Raw genomic sequence first — 23,408 nt, 5'->3', positions numbered from 1 at the left:
ATGTGTTTTGTGTTCTGAAATGGACATATATGTGATGCGATCAAGCAAAATCAGTCGGAACTCGGCAATAATAAATTTTCAGTTTCTTACAGGATAGTAAAAAACATTTACAAAGCTAGATTTTGCAGAAAACCCCCTTGAAATTGAACAACCAGTTCCAAAGATATGAGCAATTAAAGAGTTTCCAAAACAAGAAGAAACAAAAGGAAATAGTTCCTTTATTTGGCTATATCTCAAAATCAATATTTCCGAGTTCCGACTGATTTTGCTTGATCGCATCACATATATTAGTTTTTTTTTTTTTTTTGCAGGGTTAATTTCCAGTGTTAAATCAATGGGTAGGGCATGATTGTCAAGTTTATGCCTAACTTCATTGCCCCACTCTATTTTAAAATCAAAGTCCAGTTCATGAGCATCACTTTGCAATTTTTTGAACTGTGGGTTATTGAATTTAATTGTATAAAATGACCCAAATGGTGCAGCTGATAGTGGAATAATAGACAATAATTGCGATGGCTGGATTTTTTTATTTTTGTTTTCATAATTTTCACTTGTTGATAATTGTTTTAAATAAATAAGCAACCTTTTTGGTGTAAATTCAGGTGGCCGATCACTAATATAATCACCTGTTAACCAACCCACAGGACCCTCAATTCCAAGCAAATATCTAATTGGTTCAGTCAGCCAGAGTTGAAATCCAGCCGGAATTGATAATTCAACAAGTCCTTTTGTTTTATCATTTGTGATAGTCAAATTGTCTACTACTGTCAATTGTTTAACTAAGTCATCAAAATTGTACAATCCTGCCTCAACGGTAATAGATTGTGATGAGCTGCCATTTTGCGCGCATCTGCATGATTGATCTTCGTAAATGTTGTAATAGCCAATCCCCAATCCATATATCAATTCTATGTAAACCAATTTTGTATCCTTCCAATGGTTCTTGCAATTTAAATGGTTTGCCTTTACTGGCGTCTGTTATTGCGAGAAACATATTTATATTATATAATATATAATTATGAGTATTCCATCATCATTCAAGTTTAATCAAGATACAACTTATCGTGTAGGTGGAGTATATGAGCCAACACATCGATTTAGTTTAGTAAACCAAACTATACAAGTAAATAAACGCAAAACATTTTCTGTTCGCTTTCCAAATATATGGATTAATTATAAATTACCAAGAGTAGAAAACCCTGAAATTTATAATGATTGGATCTTTAACCCAATGCAGTTTTGGCAAAACCAACTCAACTTTGCTGTATGGTGTGCTACTTCTGGGTGTGGAATATCAAAATATAGCCATTTACGGCATATAAATCCAATGATTCGAAGTCTGTATAGATTTCACGCATACTATCAAATTCGTCGAATTCTTAATGAAATGAATTGTCCATTGCCTGCAGAAGAATCGTTTAATCCTTTAAATAATGGAATAGATATGAGTGCGTTTGAAAAAATTTGCAACGAATTTAGAATTCCAACCAATAGCAATTTTAGGCAAAAACTAGATGAATGGAATGGAATGGGGACTGCCAAATTTACAAGAACATATCACCATGATTTTAGCTTGAAAACAAACGATAAGGTAGAACTTGCTGCAAACCCAAATGTCAATAACTTTAACCAATTCATAAAAAGGCCGTGTAAACTTTTTAGGCAACACTAAAGATGCAACGTATAAAATTTGGATGGACCAATCATTTACTCGCCAATCTGATACGGTTGATACTAGCTCAGATGGAAATGCAATGTCAGCGATTGGAAGTTTTGTGATTGATTACGGCAAGGGCTTTACACAAGCCGGCATAACAAGAATCAATGACTCTATTCGCACTTATGTATGGGCAATTTTGGGGGCACAATCTCAGACAAGATCAACAATATTAAGCACAGGCAAAGCTTTTGATGCACAAAAACAATTTTTAGCTAATGTTGAAGATGCAATAAATTCTGAAGTTGATTTGTCCAAGTTCAATTGAAAGATACCAATCCACTTTACAATTTGCTAAAAGCCAGGTTGATTATGTTGTTGGGCTTGGATTGTATATGATTCCAAGCGATATAGATTTATATATCGGTACAATTAATGGTTATAATAATTTGATTGTAATTGCATCATCTGATGAGATTAAAAAAATACAATTAGGCCAAAATGATATTAATTTGATCCACCTCAAGTTGATAATGAACCTCAAAGTAAATGTGATGCACCCCAACTTGATGATCCACCTCAAGATAAATTTGATGCACCAATCCAGACAAATACTACACTTGTAGATACAACTCCTGTTCAAACTTTAACCCAAACAGATACACCTTAAGTTCAAGCAAAAGAGCAAGAAAAACTTACACATGAAGAAACTAAATTACTTTTAACACTAGGTGGAGTAATTGCTGGCACCACTATAATTTGGACTTTGAAATAGATTGCATAACATAATTATACAAAATTCCACTAATAGCTATTACTAATATCCATAAATGTTCAGCTACAAATCCAATAGCGGCTGACGCAGTTTGTAGTATAAAACTAACAATACTCCCAATAATACCGGGCAAAGCAATTAACATTTTATCAGCTATTTTTAGCAATAAATTTGCAATATTTTGCAATTGTTGTTTAATCCAACTTTTAATACCTGGTTCAGGTGTTGGGTCAGGTGTTGGGTCAGGCTTTGGGTCAGGCTTTGGGTCAGGTGTTGGGTCAGGTGTTGGGTCAGGCTTTGGCGAGGGTGGTTTAGGTTTAGGGGGAATTACAGAAGTTGCAGATTTAGCAGACAATAAAATTCCTTCAACTATGACACCAATTACCATACCTAAAGCAGTTATGATAGAAATTATAGTTATACCCTGCTCACGAAATAACGTTCTAAGACGTTCGTTTAAAGTCATGTCTTCTTAAAGATGAAGCCCCACTTTTGGTCTAAGTTCCTTAGGGAATTAGTCAAGGTTAAAATGTATCCATGTAAGTTCTGTTCTGTCTATCACCAAAGTAACAGGTGTAAGTCAGTTCTTCACAGAAGAACTGGGGAAGCGGGGCTTCCTCTTTAAAGCATTTTATCTATTGTTTGTTTAATTCGTTCGAACTGGCTTCTAAATTTGCCATCATACTCACGAATTTCACTATCATATAGTTTAATTTCTTCTTCTAGTTTTTCAATTTCTCTTTTGTTTTCTTCAGAAATTTCATCTTCATCAGTAGCTTTAAGTTCTCTTACTCTTGCTTTCCTGACTTCTCTTTCACCTATTAGGTTATGAACAGTTGTTCTCATGTTTTTAAGTGAACAATTTAGACCCATTATTTCACGATATGGTAATAAGTTTTCTTCAGGAACATTTGTTGTATTAATAAAACTAGTCTCCATAACTGTATCAATGCTTTCTTCAACTTGTTCTACATCTTGTAATTCTATATCTTCTGGACGATTTGGATTTCCAACTGTTGTTTCAATAACATTAGTTATTTCATTTAAAGCTTGCCGTTGTTCAAGTGGTATTTTTGGTTTTGCACCGTCGCTATAATTTTTTATGCCAAGGACATCTCTAACAAAAATAGTACCACCTGTACCATAATCTCGTCGTATTGTGCCTATTGTAAAATACTTATTAGGGTCCTTAAGGCTAGTTAAAAAGGTTTGTTTGTTATCATGAAGAACATAAAGGCGCTTTGTTGTAGGGTCTCTTTTAAAAACTACTTTATAATTAAGTGATGCATCTGGGTCCACATCCCATCCAAGTTGTTTAACTGACTCGTAAAAATCGTCTTTTGCTCTTTGGTTTTCATTAAAACTAAGCTCTGTGTCAGGCACATCGGGTAATGGTTTGTCAAGTCCTGACATAAAATTTTTAATTCCAAGAAAATTCTTTATAAAACGATAACCATTTTTTGTACCTGGTCCTTTAAATGCATCAATATTTTTTTCAATAGATTTTAGTGAAAGAAATTTATTTGGATTTTTAGGATTTGTTAATCTAACTGCTTTAAAATCTTTAACAGCAAAAATTTGCCCTGTTTTTAATTCTTTTGAAAAAATTACTTCATTTTCATGAGATGCATTTAAATTTACTTCCCACCCTTGTTTCTTAACTAATTCATAAAATATGTTCTTTGCTTCGTGATTTTCAAAGGGCTTACGTTCTAAGTAATTGGTTGCATTAGGCAAATTAAGGGTTGGTGCATTAGGGTTTTCTTTGGCATATTTAATATAATAATCTTTTGTATAAAAATCCCACTCAGTTGTAGGAGGCTCTTCCTCCTCAAAATCAATTAAATTAAATTCTTCCCAGGCATAAAAAACAAACCCCACACACCATCAAAACAAACACACCCAAATCAAACCTCATATCTCAAGTCTCATATTTTGTTTTTAAGTTTTAGAACAATATAAAAAAAGTGAAAAAGGAGAGGCGTTTAAAACACATTTTGGAAGATTTGCAACTTTTTTTTATTGCATTCTGTTTTAAGAAGTCATAGGTCAAAGGTCATAGGTCGACCCACGCTAAAAGACACTTTTGGAGGATTTGCAACTTTTTTTTTATTGCATTCTGGGATAAGTGTTGTATTTTGAATTTTGTTTTTTTTTTTGTTTTAACGGGTCATAGATCAGAGGTCAAAGGTCAACCTATGGTAGTATCTATACTACTTCACTAAGTAAAATTAACAACTACCGGTTTGAGTTTACCATGTTTACATTTGTACAGCATGGTTATTATTAGTCGTTACGGGAATCCCCTTTCTAATGTACACGTTGCACTAACATATTGCACCATCATTGAATCGAAATAATGCTTTCTGTTATTTGATCCATCCATCGATTCGTGCAGAATTGTTGTAAATCTAACGCGATTCGAAAAGTAGGCCCTATGCATGGATATACGTGTTCGGGTGTATAGAAGAAAGAACATATACAACTATAAGCTAATATCATGAATATTAGGGCTGCAGCTCATAGCTACATTTTAAAGTGCATTATTTGAGAGCTTGTAGCCTCTATACCTTAAGTCTTTGGTCTTTATATATATGGCGACTCGACTCGAAATGCAACTTTTGCGTCCTACTTCGATGTATAATCATACATTACATGAGCTTTGATTCTCCTGCACGTATTTCTGCAGCCGTAAACATGTCACTACATGATCATCGACTAGTTGGTAATCAAGACGAGTTGGCGCGTCGATATGGCTACTTTCAATGTCCATGTGGTCATCATTGGGAGAGTAAGAATGTGATGTGCTTTCGAGGAACCATGACAGTAAGAATGACTTTATAATCTTCCTCTTAGGGTTTATATTTGTGGTGTGATCAAGCAAAATCAGTCTGAAGTCGGACATATTCAATTTTCAATTTTTATAGGATTGTAAACAGCAATTGCAAAGCTACATTTTGCAGAACCCCATTGAATTTGGACAACCAGTTCAAAAGATGTGAGCAGTTAAAGAGTTTAAAAAACAATAGGAAACAAAAGGAAATATTTCCTTTGTTTGGCTATATCTCAAAATCAATATTTCCCACCCCTATTGATTTTGCTTGATCACATGACATTTTAATCTTTTCCTGCAGGGTTCTTTCCCTCTTTTGTCCGCGACATTCAAAATAATTTCTTTACTTAAAAGTGTGTCTTGCCTCAAGTTGAGAGTAAAACCATGTTGGATTTCGCAATGGCACACTCGAGTTTCGCACGCTAACCTATCCCACGGGGGGATTGCTATCTGCCATTGCGAAATACAACATGGCGTTACTCTCAAATTCAGACGAGACACACTATAAATAAAGAAATTATTTCGCATGCCGACAAACATAATAGCAGGAAGTAACTCCGGTCACCCCAGTGGCGTAGATGTCGTTTTGACATTCGGGGGGGTTGGAAAACAATTCTTGAAGTATAGTGAATCCAGCACCTTTTGGCTACAGAATACACTTATTGTACAAATGCGCGCGAAGTGCGGGGAAAATTTTGCTATTTTGAAGCTGAATTGATGAAATATAGTGCAAAAGTGGAATAAATGGGCGCGAATCGAGCGAAAATTTGCATTTTGGGGGCTAAAATGGGCAAATATAAGGTTAATTTAGTCAGAAACCCATATTCAGGCATCAACATTGGGGGGATGATTGTATGGACCACCCCCTGGTAAAATATTGGGGGGATTTATCCACTCCCCCACCCCCTCCGGGATCTACGCCTATGGGTCACCCAACAAAAAATCAATACTTAGAGTAGGGGGGTCAGTATTTTACAAAATTACACTTATTATTTTTTTACCCTACTCAAAATATGTACCAACCCTAATAGAAAATTAATCAAGAAAAAAGAACAAAATTCCAAACTGCTAACCCTCCTGTACATACCCTCTGAAAGTTTCAAATTAAGGTTGCCGAATTCGGGAGACTTGCACTGCTTTTAACACAGGGAATTTCTGACTGACAGACATGCATTGCTATAACATAGGTTATCACTGATGAAATTATAATTTTAGTGTCCACATTATTGTTAGTTTACATTGTGAACAGTTTAGGTAATATATAAAATATGTACCTATTTTATAGGGGGGTAGATGTCAATATTTCTGGAGGGGGGACATAATAGGCCTACGTGTATTTAAGTTCCTCTGGAAACACGTAAAATTAATAAAATATTGTTTTTCATGCAATCCAACCTTTTTTGTCGAGTAAGATATCTACTGCTACCGTGATTGAAATCATCAATGATTACATGATGTAAACGTTGTTTCAAATAAAGTTTCATGTTGTTGGGGTGATTGTTGGCAGTTTTTTAATAATCCTTCAGTAGTCTAAAATATTTTTCGGCATACGCCTTATGCAGTATTAATGCAGAAGTATATTGAGTGTCATCAATTTCAATATGCTTACGATAGGCCTACTTGTCCATATCTTTACTTGAACAGGGTCCGCCTACAGTTTTGAGTACCGATTGTAACTCCTTTATATCAACTGCAATGTTTGAGATCTCTTCGGCTTCCATGCTTTCCTTTTAAGGATCTCGATCCTGTTTCATGTTCGAACTTCCAATTATTTTGGGAATACAACGTGCATTGTGCAATTATGCTACATTCTCTGTGAAGGAGCCATGGTCTGCACGGTTTTATATCAAGTCTGCTGATCTACATTTTAAATGTGAGGATGAAACAGATTTGAGTTGATTAGCCCCTTTAGACCCAAGTTCATAGTTTATGAACCCAGCTTCTCTCTGCTGCTATGTTATGGACTGGTGCCTATTTGCACTATTCATACTTGAAACGCATGATGATCATTGTCTTCTCCTCCCTGAATCTAACTATACCTCCTTTTTACCGGAGGTAACCCTTGGCAAGCAGTAGTAGCATTAGGATCTCCGATTTGTAGGCCCCACTCATGACCACCTGAACAATAACTAAATATACTCATCAAATCAAGTAAATACAAAACTGCTGAATCAGCAGAGTTAAGCCATGTAGGCTTAGAAAACAGACCATCAGGCTCATTCAAAGAGAACAGCGAACTGTACAACATAATAGGCCTATACATTTTGGAACATGAAACAGCTAGGAGGACAAGGCATTGGACCTAAAAGAGATCTCAAACATTGCAGTTGATTGTAGGAGAATTAAGGACTCAAAACGATGAATAGACCCTTTACAAGCGCAGGTGGTGTAGCCAAGAAACAAGATAATAGAGAACAGTTAAATAATATTGAAGATACCAAAAACAAGTGATATTTTCCCCTAGACTGATGACACATTATAAAAAAAAAACACGTCAGCAATCACTTATTCACCTTGAAACTTGATCTGAAATGTTACATCAAAGGCTGATGATGTAAAACATGATGATTTCTAAAAACTGCAGAAGATACTACTCGCCATATAGGTTGCTTTAGGCCAACATGTGGAAAATATTACACAGCCCCCCGATTGACACCACCCTATGCTACTATATAAAATAAAGTACATATTTTATTACCCATAAACTGCTCAAATATGTGAACTAACAATTGTGGACACTAAAATTATCATTTCATCAGCGATAACCTATGTTATAGCAATACAAGTATGTAGGTCATTGAGTTCCCTGTGTGAAAAGCAGTGCAAGTCTGCCGAATTCGATCTCCGATTTGTAGGCCCCACTCATGACCACCTGAACAATAACTAAATATACTCATCAAATCAAGTAAATACAAAACTGCTGAATCAGCAGAGTTTAGCCATGTAGGCTTAGAAAACAGACCATCAGGCTCATTCAACGAGAACAGCGAACTGTACAACATAATAGGCCTATACATTTTGGAACATGAAACAGCTAGGAGGACTAGAGATTGGACCTATAAGAGATCTCAAACATTGCAGTTGATTGTAGGAGAATTAAGGACTCAAAACGATGAATAGACCCTTTACAAGCGCAGGTGGTGTAGCCAAGAAACAAGATAATAGAGAACAGTTAAATAATATTGAAGATACCAAAAACAAGTGATATTTTCCCCTAGACTGATGACACATTATAAAAAAAAACACGTCAGCAATCACTTATTCACCTTGAAACTTGATCTGAAATGTTACATCAAAGGCTGATGATGTAAAACATGATGATTTCTAAAAACTGCAGAAGATACTACTCGCCATATAGGTTGCTTTAGGCCAACATGTGGAAAATATTACACAGCCCCCCTGATTGACACCACCCTATGCTACTATATAAAATAAAGTACATATTTTATTACCCATAAACTGCTCAAATATGTGAACTAACAATTGTGGACACTAAAAATTATCATTTCATCAGCGATAACCTATGTTATAGCAATACAAGTATGTAGGTCATTGAGTTCCCTGTGTTAAAAGCAGTGCAAGTCTGCCGAATTCGGCAACCTTAATTTCAAACTTTCAGAGGGTATGTACAGGGGGCTTAGAACTTTTTAAAAAAAATTTCATTGTTGATTTCATGTTTAGATAGGTCATCTACATTTTGAAACAAATTCATCAGGTTTGGTAATGAACGAATTAAAAGAGTTTTTCTTTTGTCAAAACCAGTTTGAAGAAAACTTACTATTTTTTCTTGCTGACAGTTTCGTCAGTGAGCCACTGACTTTATCAAAGCTTGGTGTTGTTGTGATGATCCAACAGCTGATGACTGGCGGGAAGTTATTTCACTTCCGGTAGCGATGTTAGTCTTGCTAGCAGTTTTCAGAAGAGGATCATACACATGACTTAGGTTGTAGACCCCCTCGTCTCTGTTCATTACTTCTCGCCCTCTCTTTCTGATCTGGATTGATTCCTTAATCCACCTTGCTTTCCTATCACTCTCTCTCTCTAAGATTTTAGACTCCCCCCAATTGATAATATGATTTGCCCTGGCTACGTGATCACTAATGGCTGAGTTCTTGAAATGGCTCTCGGATTCTTTTCTCTTTGATCTTGTGTATGTTTGTTGACTCGCTTTCTCCGCTTCCCTCCTGTGCTCGTCCAGTCGTGTGCCGAAAGTTCTTTTTTGGTTTCGCCGACGTATGTTAGTTCACAACTTCCACAAGGAACTTCATAAACACAGTTAGGGGTCTTGACGGGATCTTTGGCCCACTGACGAAACTGTCAGCAAGAAAAACTAGTAAGTTTTCTTCAAACTGGTTTTGACAAAAGAAAAACTCTTTTAATTAGGTCATCTACATATTTTAAGATGGGTAAACAAAGTTGGTCCTAATGACCCCCCGTACTTAGAGGTTAATATTCTAGTTCCAGAGTATACTTTTATTTCTCACATTTTATTACATTCTATAGTACTTCTTAGGTAAGCCTAGGTAGTGGTCATTATATACTGCGTCAAAAAAGTATCCTTACACTTGGAATAATAATCATAATTTCAAAACTGAACAATATGGGGCAAATTTGTTTTTTAATAGACGCACTATCCCGCACATTTTGACACCACATTGAATACAATGTGACCTCAAGAGGTAAAGTTACAAACAATTGAATAGACGACGGTCCAGTTTTAAAAGTGACAAACTGGCCTATACACCCCGGCCTATACAAGGCGCAAAAAGATTCCAACAAGCGCAACAAAGCAGTTTTTATTTCAGTTTTTAGTTCTTTTCATAACTTTCATTTTATTTATCAATTCTTTTGTTTCAGTTTTCTTTTGTTCCTTTTGTTTGAAATTAAAGGCACGCATAAATTAGCCATTCACCACTCTCAAACCAGATGTCTAGTCCTTGGAGTTTTGAATAGGCCAGTCACTCTTTAAAGGGCAGGTCTATAGCAATAATAACATCATATCATTGCCAAGCTAATATTATGAGGACAATGAAAATGACTCCTTTTTTGAGAAAATAAGACGTTTAAAATTGATATTCCGCAAAAACCAACTTAAGCGGTGAGTTCCTTCGAACGAGAAAGATTTGGCCTAGAAAACCGGTGACGTCATGAAATGTGATGTGCCCGCTGTGAGAAAAGGGACTATAAACGCTCTCAATGGACAGAACGTATACTGTTGCTGTTCACAGAAAAAATTCCAAATTAAGTATTACAAATTTCATGGTTTTTAAACATATGGATTAAATCAGCCGCTTCTTTTTTTATACATTAGACAATTGTGATATTACAATTCATATGTATATCAATATCATGAGAAATATTAGGCCTAAAAAATAAATACATAATTTGAGCTTAGAATTTCACCTGAGACTTCATGTAGCATATAAACCGTGTTAGTCCACAAACTCATGTATCTGATTTCCCTGTATATTGCAATGCTATAGTTTCAGTTGGATGAAATATTACAAAGCAAACGCATAGTAACAATTACTGTGTGGGCTTTGTTCCCGAAAGAGAACAATAGCGTGCATACTGTTAGGCAGCATTGTTATGGTAAGTAATAGTACAACTCATTGTTGCTAATGTCAAACTTGTCAAAATGATTGTGATTGTATGATGAGAGCACGATATGATAAAGTGTCTGCTTCATTTACCTACGTCATCAGTCAAACGGGGGAGAACACGTACGCTTCAAACGGGGGAAGAACACGTACGAGGCTGAACTTTACCCACACAATTTCTCCTTTTTCAGGAGAAATACGCACAAAAAAATTGCAACAAGTGTCAACTTGTAATGTAATAATTATTCTCTTCGAATAGAGATAAACTTGTTTTTGCTATAGACCTGCCCTTTAAAACGGGACCTTCGTCTAATCAAATGCTTGTAACTCTGCTTCTTGAGGTCATATTGGATTCAATGGGATGTCATAATGTGTCGAATTTGACAGTGCATCTAATAAACAAATAAATTAACCCAAACGTGACACGATCTGGTCCATGGGGGCCAAAGGCGGCAAATTTGAAACTGAGATAAAGGTCAAAATATGGAGCAAAAAACAATAAAATACATAAGAAAATAGACATCAAAAAACTTCATAACTTTAGAACCAAGTAAGCTAGACCTTTGGTGTTTTCAGTAAATGATAGCCTATTGTATGTATAATGTAATAATTACAGTAACTCAATTTTTTTTAAATGCCTCCTTTGGCCCCCATGGATCAGATCATGTCAAAAATATGGTTTAGTTTTAAAATTAGGATTTTTCTTCCAAGTGTAAGGATACTTTTTTGGCGCAGTATATGTATAGGCTGTGATGGGGATTGACCTTCATTGCCCAATATTGTCAATAACGAACAGTTTCGACAGTGCAAACTGACAGAATTATTTTTGTTAACATCTTGAATGTGTTATATGGCCATAAAAGGAAGTAAAAAGTTGGTTTGGTAGAGTCCTGGGGATGCACATTAAACCATGGTATATACTGGACTAGTATGTACGATACGATGGAACAACTACCATTTTCTTAACCTCATTGACACTGAAGTAGAATGGCGCACCCGAAGTTTTATTGTCCCTGGTCTTGTTTAAGTAGAAGAAACATTGCTTTGTTATTTTCATATTTACCTTTATATTAAAAATATTCATTGTCTATAAAACCATACAAATTTGTGGACGGGTTACTCAAATTGGTGTGAATTACAAGATATCCAATAAGATGGACATGTTGCAGGGAATAAGAAATTGAAGTTGAAGTCAGGTGAGGTCTAAAAGACTTAGTAACGTTAGAGAGTTAGTTTGAACCTTGATTTAAGTTAAAGTGAGTTTCAGATCTGGTGTCTATTGCGCATTGTGTCCTCTCATTTAATATACATGTTTGTTCTTTGAACCCTTTCACGCAGCGTGTCCTCATATGAGGACAGATGCACCAATATGCAATGTAGCAACACAATGTCAACAGATGGCAGCATTCACTCTGAGCTTTTATAAATGCCTACATGCTCTATTGACTCCCTTCATTTTTTCACAACATGTGATTATTAAGTGTGGCATTTATAAAAAATCTTTCAACATTGGGAAAGTTCAACTTGGTTTTCTCATGCAAATATCGATTCTTTGCTCTATTGAACTTTTTTTACCCTGTACAAAATGTTTACATACCTTTGATGATTATTGCAGGCATACATATACAACAAAAGTACCCGGATATGTTTTTACTTCATGCATTCGGTATTCGTGTATATGCGCCTCCAAACCCTCAAACCCCCAAATCAAACGATTTTCAATGGGAACGTTATTGCACACAAGCACCACTGGCCAATCAATGTAACAGGCACAATTGAATCGTTAAAATTGCAACTTTTGATTTTGGGGTTTGAGGGTTTGGAGTAGCATATCTTGGTCAATTCTTGTCAATTCAAATTTATCAGGTTGTTGAACAGCAAGGATGACTATAACTGACGAGTTTCTTTTTGTGCCTGGTGTACTGTGTACCGTGGCACGGAAGTGTCATTTTGGACAGTTACTTATCTTATTATGGTCAAATAACATATTTTAATTCTTAAAGTTCATGAATCTACTCCCTTATGGTAATGGAAAAAAGAAGGCCGATTACCTGTATGGTTGCTTCATGTTAGCCTGAGTTTTTTAGTACGTTTGAGTGAAACTACCCAACCATGCGTTACAATGAGTTATTGATCACTTCTATATATTATTATTGTCATGATGTTTATTTATTTATTTTTTTATTTATCATATATAATTATTTCTTTCTTACAGCCTGGTGCTGGCCAGTTTCAATCGTGTTTCAAATGTGGAACTCCCGTATCCCCCTACAAAGTAGAGACTCTAAAATGGTCATTAACAGGGTACGCCAATAACTTCAGCGAAAATAGAGGAACTGCAATTATTAAGGGACCTCCCTCGATGACTGGACAAAACTGGCGACCTACGCAACCTTTTTGTTCTATCCGAGCATTTATGCCGATCATCGTCCGAATAATTCTTTGTATAGGACCAGCTCCAAGACGATGGGGGATGATTAAACGAATTATCTTTTTCGTCATTTTGGCATTGGGCATAACCTGGACTAAATCAATAGAGCTCTTTCTGTTTGCGTTATTCTTTTCTTGGTTTTTCTATTTCTTCTGAAATAGTGACACATTGGAAACATTTAACTGGCAAAAACTATTTGCGGTGCGCGTGTGGGGGGGGGGGGGTGTATGAGAGAGGTGGGTGTGTTTGTGAGAAGGTGATTCTTATGCCAAATTTATTTCTGCGAATATATGACACCTCATGTCGCAGTGAACATTTAAACCAGCGTAATCCAAGATTTGAAAGATGCAGCAAAATCATTTTGTATTCAGTATCCATTAGACGAGTTCATTTTCGTATTTTATGAAATCGGAGCATTTTTGATGTTTGTACCCCTGTACATAATCAAGGAGACCAAAAGTTGACATTTGACCTTTATGCCTATAAATCATGCCTATAAACTATACATCGGAGATAGGTCAAACTATACTTTTTCTGAATCCTAATAATGAGCGGAATACAATAAGATGATTTTTTTTATCCATATTCTCCCAATTTTGAAATTTGAGCCCTGCATTAGCGGCCATTTTGGAAATATTCAAATTATGCAAATTAATATTTTTTCCCCGGTGCCCTTTTTGGATATGTTGTTCAGGAGGGTGTTTAGAGTCACTAGCAAACAAAAACATTGGTGTTCCATTTTTGTCTAGGTGCGCCCATTTTGGTACTTAAATTGACTCGTCTACATTGAAGGAAATCTGTTTGACTCTCATTGAATTAATCTTTTTGTTTTATACATTTGGAGGGGATCTAAGCATGTGATAATCAATCAACAATAATTGTCATTATTCACATCAGTGGTCATTATTCATTTAATGTCAAATTGAAACATGAAAATTTCAATATTTTTACAGACCAAACAAGGCCCAAAATGGCCTCAACCTGTTGGTCACAGAAAATATTGAAAATGTCATGTTTTAATATCGTCGCTGTTCTGGTATACCAGGATGTAATTCAACGCTGTGGCCGGTGGAGCAGTATAATACACATATATCATGCAAAACTCGCAAACGCAAATTCGGAATAATTAGGCGTTTTTCGTGAATATCTACTGAAAAAGGTACAAATTCTCCTTTAGACAAACAACAACCTGTAGCAATTTAATGTTCCTTTTAGTTTCCCGTTTGGCTGCCAATACCATGCACACTATATGGAATGCGTACGTGTAGCACAAAGTGATTAATTGGATTTTCTGCTCCAAAGAATGCCACACAATGCACCCATGAAACCAGTACAAAAGACAATTGAGGGCAAAGTTTAAAGTGAAACTGGTGATCTGTACCCGCGTGATATATACCACACCGCCCTTAGCCATGCATGAATTCAGCTAGCACGACGGAAATGAGAATTGGTCGAACTTGGGCAAAAATTAGAAACAACAATTTGTGGCACATCATACGGCAAATCAGCGAGCAGGAATAAAGTAGAGCGCCTTTTGGTCAAAGCCTTTGACCACTAGGCCATCGTAATAATGAAATTGAAACTGAAGCCAAGCTATTATATAGATTACCATTAAAAATTTGGTGGGAATTATTAAACAATTTTATGTAGATATATTTTACCATCCATTTTTCAGTCTTCGTATTCACTACATTCGAAAAAACATCTATACAAGATCAATTGTTATCCAATTGGGTATCATAAATTACTTAAAAGTGACGGATAAGTCATTTAAATTGTCATTTGGTATTTTTGAAATGAAAAATTTGGCCAAAAACAAAGAAACAAAGCAGTATTGACGATGTTGAAGATCCATTCAAATACATGTATAGCTAATTTATAAACTGTCAGTAAATTACAGATGCATGTAAATGCCATATTTTGTCTCAAAACATACGGCTTTCAGCTGAGCCACAAGCAGGCTATGTTAGCACGTCTATGAAAATGACAAAGGTACCAAAATCTGAATTTTGAGATCGTCCGGATGAGCAAATCACTGAATGGGCCTTTACAGGCAGTACGCTTTTTCCAAACCTTTTTTTTTTTTTTTGGGGGGGCGTATTTGTAATGTTTACACATGGCCCAACTTACACCTAGGGACTGTGCAATAATTATGAGCCCTGGGGGAAAAGATTTTTTGGCAGGCCGCGGGGAGGGGGCAAGCAATTTTTGGCACACATTTACGGGGCACCTTTTAAATAACACGCTCTAAAAAGGCTTACAAAATACTGCAGGAAAGTTCAAATATGCTACATTTCCTGCTCGTTACGCTCGCATCATGTATCTAGACCATTTTAAGTTTGAAAATTGGGATGGGGGAGTGGGCAAGTAATTTGTTGCAGGCCGGGGGACAAACAAATTCGGTCAAATTCGGTGTGTTTTAGGACAACAGAGCTTTCTTTCATTTTACTAGTTTGGGTTAAAATGTAGTGTTGTTACTAATATTAGTTTATAATTTGTTTGTAATATTTGGCAAAGAATAACTAAATTAAACTCTTACCGAATCGTATGAGGGTTTAATATTCAAATATCCCTTGATATCACAGCTCTTCCCGTAAAAGGTAATCTGGCTTCGCTAGCCTGTGCATTAAATTAGGGTTATTTGATTTGATTTAAAAAACACTAGAAACTCGTCAACATGACGCTACAGCGGTGTTGGAGGTATATCACGACACAATTATCGGAAATCTCAGGCAATATCCCTATAGATATGAATATGACGATGCAATGAGTGTTACGGAAATGACATTAATGGCCTGTTTTAAACAAAGCCAGCCGATATATATTAATGAATCTACCGACACATATTGCAAGTGTAAAATGTATCAGTTATATTGATCTACCTACTGACCATATAAATCATTTACGAACAACAGGGTGTGTGCTCACTGCTGAACCGAACCTCATAATTTTTTGAAGCCGATTTAGCTGTGTCATTTGTTCAGTGGTCGTGTCTTAATGGAAATTATTAGGCTCGAAATATGCTGTACATTCAGATTTGACTCTACTCCTCAAATTTTAATTCTACATACGATAAACAGGTAGCTTTCGATATATAGGAGCAAACTTTTCTAAGAACATAGCAGCTGTACAGTTCCAATACACATGCAAAACATGGCAGGAGCCATGGTTCCTCTCAGATCTAAGGAAGACGATTTGGTGCGTCGATTTGGCTACTTTCAATGTCCATGTGGTAACGAGTGGCCGAGTAAAAAGGTGATGTGCCTTCGAGGGACCATGACAGTAAGAATGACTTTAAAATGTTTACATAATGTTACAGGCCCCTATTCTTGGCAGCTATGGTTTCCAAAGGAATTGTTTATAATTATGTCCCTGAGTTTACATGTTTATTATATAGCCGGGTTGCGATGGTTATATGTAGGTAGACTGAACGTTGTTAAATGATTATAAGGTATGTCCAGAGATGTCAACAAGTCATTTTTTGCAAGTCAAGTCCAAGTCACAAGTCCTTTTGTCCAAGTCACAAGTAAGTCAAGTCATTTTGAAAAAGTTGCAAGTCAAGTCAAGTCACAAGTCATAAAATCACAGGTCAAGTCACAAGTAAATCACAACTTGTCACAAGTCACTATTCAAGTCTATTCAGCAGTTGGTCATGGTGTGATTTGTTGATGGGTATTCAATATGGCGGAAATCAAATTGAGTTTCGGAGTACAGTACTAATGAAGTCCGATACACTATCATAGTGAAGCTTAGTCATATACAATGGTCACATTGGGAGTTTAAGAACAAGATATAATTCAACTCATTTTGTTCGTGTTTCATATTTGTAGAAAAAAATTATGAACTTTAGGTATTGCCTAGTGAAGTCTAAGTACTATTAACTGTACATGTAGTGTGCATATTTAAAGATGACAGAAGCTAATAAATGGTGACAGCTAATAGGCCTACGAAATAACAAGCAAAGCATTTGACTTCCCAACAACATCAGCCTAGATGGGTCTATCTTCCATGCTGCACTACAGCATCTCCTGTATTACAAACTGAAAGAACATCTTGTAACAAAGTTTGTGAGACTGCATAAGGAAAGGCAAAATAATTATTCTGATACAGGTATAACATTATGACTTATAGGATGTTCCAGGCTAGCTTTATAATTATTTGGCTTCTGCAGTTCCGATCCCCAAAAATGTTAAGTTTGAAGTTGAACTAACAATTAACAATAGCATTAAAATGCACTTTTAAAGCATAATGGCACCAGATACAAAGTTTAACTGTGCTGTTGTTTATTTTAATATTCTACAAAGAGCTGTTCAGTGTTCACCAGATCTGATCTGGTGAACATTTCAATTTACAGGAAAGTAACCTCAGACTTGTGTTGGCAGCAAGTCATTTTTGTCAAGTCCAAGTCCAAGTCCAAGTCATTCTGGCCAAGTCACAAGTAAGTCAAGTCATTTTGCAAAAGTTGCAAGTCAAGTCACAAGTCCCAAGAATAGTGACTTGAGTCAGACTCAAGTCCAGGTCACGCGACTCAAGTCTACATCTCTGGGTATGTCGTGGGCAATTGCCAGTTAACAGCTAACTTAAGGATTAGGATTTAGCTTTGATTTATTTGGCAAAATAAGATAATTCCCAAAAATGAGTGCTGTATTTTTCTGGAATCAGGCGTAGTCGTCCAATTTTAACAGTTAGCAGATGTTATTATAGAAGCATATGCGTTGGCCAGAATATGGTGCGAACAAGTTATTACAGTACCGCCTATATACGAGGATCATTCAAAAAGTTCTGCATCGTTACATCTCTATTATCTTACGTGCCATGATTTTGAAATCACCCACGCTTATAATACTCTTAAATACAGGCTACAAAATGAAGGTTATTTGATGAAAATGTGAATTTTGGCTGTTGTGCTGGTTAAAGCAAGTACAGATTTGGTACGTCGAAAACAGTTAAAAACTGAAGCCAAAAGTGTAGAAATCATTACATTGTAGCGATGGTTAATCTCCATAAAAATGTTTAAAAGATGCGGTTGTCCAACTGCTTACTCAGGATAAATACTTGCTTCCAATTTGAGCTCCTTGGCATGCTTTGGAACTTCAAAACAAAATAAAACATGTTTTATATGGGAAGTTAACATCGAAGGGCTTAACAGACACAAATATTAGTAAAATTTGTCAGATTCTAGACTACGTTTAAGGGTAATTCGTAATTACGTCCTTATTTTAAGCAATGGATGCATCTGACGTAGAAATAAAATGAACAGTTGGTTAATAATCTAGAATATACGGTACTTACAAAAACTCTGCATAACTTATGAACCAATTAATACGACTTGAACCAACAAGTTCTCACCTGATCGAAGTCAACAACCTATTGAAAAGGGTTAATATGAAGGCTATTCTGAACATGTATCGGATTTGTTGTGCAAAAGACACCATACCCAGTAAAACTGTACTGTGTGTAATTAAGCATTATATATATAATGAATAAATTATTTGAACAAAAATAAAGCAATTTAATCATTTTCAGAAATAAATCTGCAATGATTGCCACATAGATGTGGGCAACCTTTTTAATCAAAATTAGCTTTCCTTTTCAGACCGTTTCCGACCTACCGATTCTGTACTTGCTTTAACCAACACATCTTAACAACCAAAAATCACATTTTCATCAAATAATTTTTATTTCGTAGCCAAGATATAAGAGTATAATCATGGGTAATTTCAATTTCCTGGCACGTAAGATAACAGAGATGTGACGATGGAGGTAGAACATCATTATTACCATCATCATTGTCGTTATCATCAATATCAACTCCAGCATCATCATCAACATTTATTGTTGTTCTTTCTTTCAGCCTGGTGTTGGTCAGAGCCAGTCGTGTTTCAGATGCAAAAGTCTTGTATCCCCTTACAAAGTAGAGACCTTAAAATGGTCAACCACTGGGTACGAAAACAACTTCCAAGAAAATAAAGAAACTGTAATAAACCGACAACCGACTGCTAGGACGCCTGCGATGATCGGCTATAATCGACAAGCTACTGATAGACCGACTTCAATTATCGATAACTATCGACAACATTCTACTATGCCGACTTCGATTATCAATAATAATCGACAATCGACTGCTAGTTCGACTACGATAAGCGGTTGTAATCGACAACCGACTGCTAGTTCGACTAAGATGATCGGTTATAATCGACTACCGACTGCTAGTTCGACTACGACGATCGATTATAATCGACAACCGACTGCTAGTTCGACTACGATGATCAGTTATAATCGACAACCGACTGCCAGTTCGACTACGATGATCAGTTATAATCGACTACCGACTGCTAGTTCGACTACGACGATCGATTATAATCGACAACCGACTGCTAGTTCGACTACGACGATCGATTATAATCGACAACCGACTGCTAGTTCGACTATGATGATCAGTTATAATCGACTACCGACTGCTAGTTCGACTACGACGATCGATTATAATCGACAACCGACTGCTAGTTCGACTACGATGATCAGTTATAATCGACAACCGACTGCGAGTTCGTCTACAATGATCGGTTATAATCAGCAATCAACTGCTAGGTCGACTATGATGACCGATAACAATCATCACTCGACTTATATGCATACGATTAGAATTAATACCAATCGACAACGGAGCCGATGTTGTGTTTATGTTGGGTGGGGGGTGATCGTGTGTATTGTCCTTCTTGGTGTGATTATGTGGTCACTTACGATTACTAGGCGGTAAATATTCTGCACCGAATGCTGAGGCCGACTACGACGATCGATTAGGCCAAGGAGTAAAAGGAGTTTGAAAATAGTAGACATAATAAGGTCTAAGTGTCTTAATACTGCGAAATTATACAAATCCCATTTTAGTGAGATCTTCACATTCCATTCCACTGAAATAGGATATTGTATCTGAAAGAATACTGCAGCTATCAAAGTACGTCAGATGACAAATATTAGAGAAAAATTATGATGTGTCCTATACTTTTAAGGCCATTCAATTAATTTGAGCACCAGGGGAAGGGTAAAATTGAGGTTGAAATTTATGGCACACATTTTCAGGGAGGTAATTAAGGATAATATACTGGGTGAGAATTATAAAATTATAAAAATAATTAGTCTTCACCCTCTAATCAGTACAAATAATATACTGGGCGAGCAGCTGTTATTAATTGAATCTAAATGGTTTGAATTTTCAAAGAGGTAGTCCTGTTTTTTCGAAGAAATCGGCTTCGATGTAAAAAGTAGTCTCCCCACCCCACATGAACCTTTGATGACTCCCTTTCGGGCTCCCTTTATCATATTATTTCCCCTCAAGTAAATGAACCCTTTTGCCATGTAGTTTCTCATTTTTCTCACTACGGTAGTGAACCGTCTTTCATAATGGAGGTAAGACATGCTTATTTTGCTCTGAGCTTATCTTGTTTGCTACTAAGTTCTATTTGAACTTGCCTTCAGTTTTTGACTTGAACTTGGTTTTTTTAATCTACAGCATGTAGTTTTCGTTGTTTGCTTTTACATTCTGTTGTCTGTCCCTATAACTGCTCGAAACGTCGGTTGTTTTTTGTCTGTTTGGGTTTGTTTGACTGCTATGTGCACAGAGATTTTCATCACTTCTAGTGTATTTTTGTACTGTTTTCCTGACACTTTTGTAGGCTCTGGAATTGGCAAGTTTTTGTGCCTATACTGGTTGTTTGGTTTAGCGTGTATGTTTATATGCACAGTGATTTTCATCACTCGTTCTAGTGCACTTTTGTATTCCCATTGATCCTTGTTGTGTTTGTAGGTTTAACACTTCTGTGGGCCTTGGAACTGGTAATTTTTGGCTATCGAACTTTGCCTACTTCTTATGCCTACATTAATTTTGCTGTTTTTGTCCCCCTGCATACTGTCTAGTGTGTATTTTACTTGTTTCCCCACATCAAGTTGGTGTACCTTGCTTTTTTCTTTCTTTCCTGTGTCATATTCAAGGTATCCTCTTGTATCATTTATTGATCTTTGATGTGTTTTGTGTCCGCGTCCGTTGGATTTATTACCCTATATTTCATCTTTTTCTGCTTTTTTGTGGTATTTTTTATTCTATATGTAAACTTAATATTTGTGTGCAAATTTAGGGCGCTATTTACATTATTTTCATTTCATGATAAGTCAGAAGACACTGCTGTTTGTTGTGTGGATTTTTATCAGAATAAACTACATCATGATGTCCTAGTTTATTTTGGAAAGCCTGATCGGACCATGCTTTCTAATCCCAATGGATGAGGAATACTAATTATTAGTAATTATCGTGTAAACAACCTGTCACATTGTTTTAAATGAGAATATTTAACACGCTAATTAGTAATGCATGGACCGCTTCAGTTCACAGGGTTTAAAATGGCATAGAAGTGAGAAAATTGTTAATTCTCACCGTTTTGTCCAATTCTCATCGCTTTTGAAAAATTTCTCATTTTTAATTTTTAATAGTGTTATTATTGAGAAGGTCCCCCATAAATCACAAAGGTGAGGGAATCCATGTCAACTCCAGGGATGTGCACCGCAGCACCTCTTCAATTTTTTTTTTTCTGTGTGGTGCTAGATATTGGTGAGAAAGTAAAATCCTGAAAATTTGAGCTTCATATTCCATTTCGTTTTCCCGTGGTAGCAAGTTGAAATTTAGGGGGTTCAGGGTAAAAAATGTGTCGCTGCGCGAAAGACGATGTTTGGAGGGCCATAAATGTATAAAGGGAACCCATACAACTTTTAAAAATATGTATCCTGGGGTACCTCTTTGTGTAGAATTCAAATCTGCCATCAGCTATGGGATAAGAGTAATGTCCCACCAAAGGGCTTTGACTGACCAAAAAATGGACAACAAAATTATTTTTACTTTTGGAGTTCTGACCCCCCGAAGTTGGTCCTGTATGGATGAAGTTGCATTTTGAGGGCCCTATATCTTTTTAAGTAAAGAGCTTACAAGTTTGCTGATGGCATATTTAAATTCTACCGACACGTGAGGCAATCCACACAAATAAGGATTTTCGGGGACTTTTGATGTGTTTTTAAATATGCTTTTCTGAAATGAGTGGCGGTTAAATGGATTCTGTTGCAATTAGTGGTGGGTTAACCTCTTGTTTTTCTGTATTTGATTGGCCTATTAACTCACAATGAAAACCATTTTGAGTTAAGGTTTTCTGGTTCTTAACCCTCGATTTATCAATTTATTAAGTTACAAACTCGGAGCATGAATAAATATCACACAGAACACAATGTTATAGGAAGTTAAATTTACTACAATCATTGTGAGCAAATTCCACACAAAGGAACTCATTAAGAACATAAATTTAAAATCTTGAATGTTTTGCGTTTTTTAATTGATTTTGAAACATGATTTGAAATAAATCCATGTATACATTTTGCTCATTTAATGTTTTTAAGCATGCACAAATCAAATAACTGTATGGGAAAGAGACTACCAGCAGCAAGTTCCACGGGAAAGTAGTAGAGCAGATCACTTGTGATCAAGTTCCGTCGATGGAGGCGAAAGCTCAAGTATGTGAGTACACAGGCGGCATAGGACACGCGACACGTGTGAGGCTGGCGAAAATACAAGTCTGACAGTCCATTCAAAATAGACGGTTAGCAGTTATAAATTGAAAAACAACATACCTACAGTGCGGTACATTGTCGCACCCCAACGGTTTTAGAGTAAGATAATTTTGCTTTGGCACCACATAACAAATTTAGAATTGTTTGTGAAGATTTCATGATTATGTGTTAATCCAATGGCGACGTCAAAAATGGCGATATCGCATCCGCCACCGCCTGTGAGTACATTTTGGTTTTGTCAAGCATAATAAGCAAATTTTAATGCATTTGCAATAATTGCCCCCATCGGAAAACTAACAAACCACACTGCACAGGTAACGTAAATCACGTATTTTACTGTTAAAGTGGAAACCCCACTTTTGGTTCAAGTTCCATGGGGAATTAGTCAAGGTTGAAATTTATCCATGTATATTCTGTTCTGTCTGTCATCAAAGTTACAGGTGTAAGTCATATATTCTGTGGTGAACTGGCCAATTGGGGCGTCCTGTTTAATTATAAAAGCA

The 23,408-nt window shown here is 36.2% G+C and overlaps 1 protein-coding gene across 1 annotated transcript; it reads left to right on the top strand.

Annotated features, from left to right (window-relative positions):
* The first annotated feature begins 15,399 nt into the window (after positions 1 to 15,399).
* Positions 15,400 to 22,612, top strand: LOC140145748 (uncharacterized). The gene is made up of 2 exons (XM_072167428.1): positions 15,400 to 16,578; positions 19,151 to 22,612. Exons 1-2 carry the CDS (start codon positions 16,441 to 16,443, stop codon positions 20,054 to 20,056), a joined length of 1,044 nt encoding a protein of 347 aa, XP_072023529.1. The 5' UTR covers positions 15,400 to 16,440; the 3' UTR covers positions 20,057 to 22,612.
* Positions 22,613 to 23,408: the final 796 nt, after the last annotated feature.

This window comes from Amphiura filiformis, chromosome 2, assembly GCF_039555335.1.
Source record: "Amphiura filiformis chromosome 2, Afil_fr2py, whole genome shotgun sequence".
Classification (NCBI taxonomy): domain Eukaryota; kingdom Metazoa; phylum Echinodermata; class Ophiuroidea; order Amphilepidida; family Amphiuridae; genus Amphiura; species Amphiura filiformis.
Note: the sequence above shows the minus strand (reverse complement) of the source record. Positions and strands in the feature narration are given on the sequence as shown.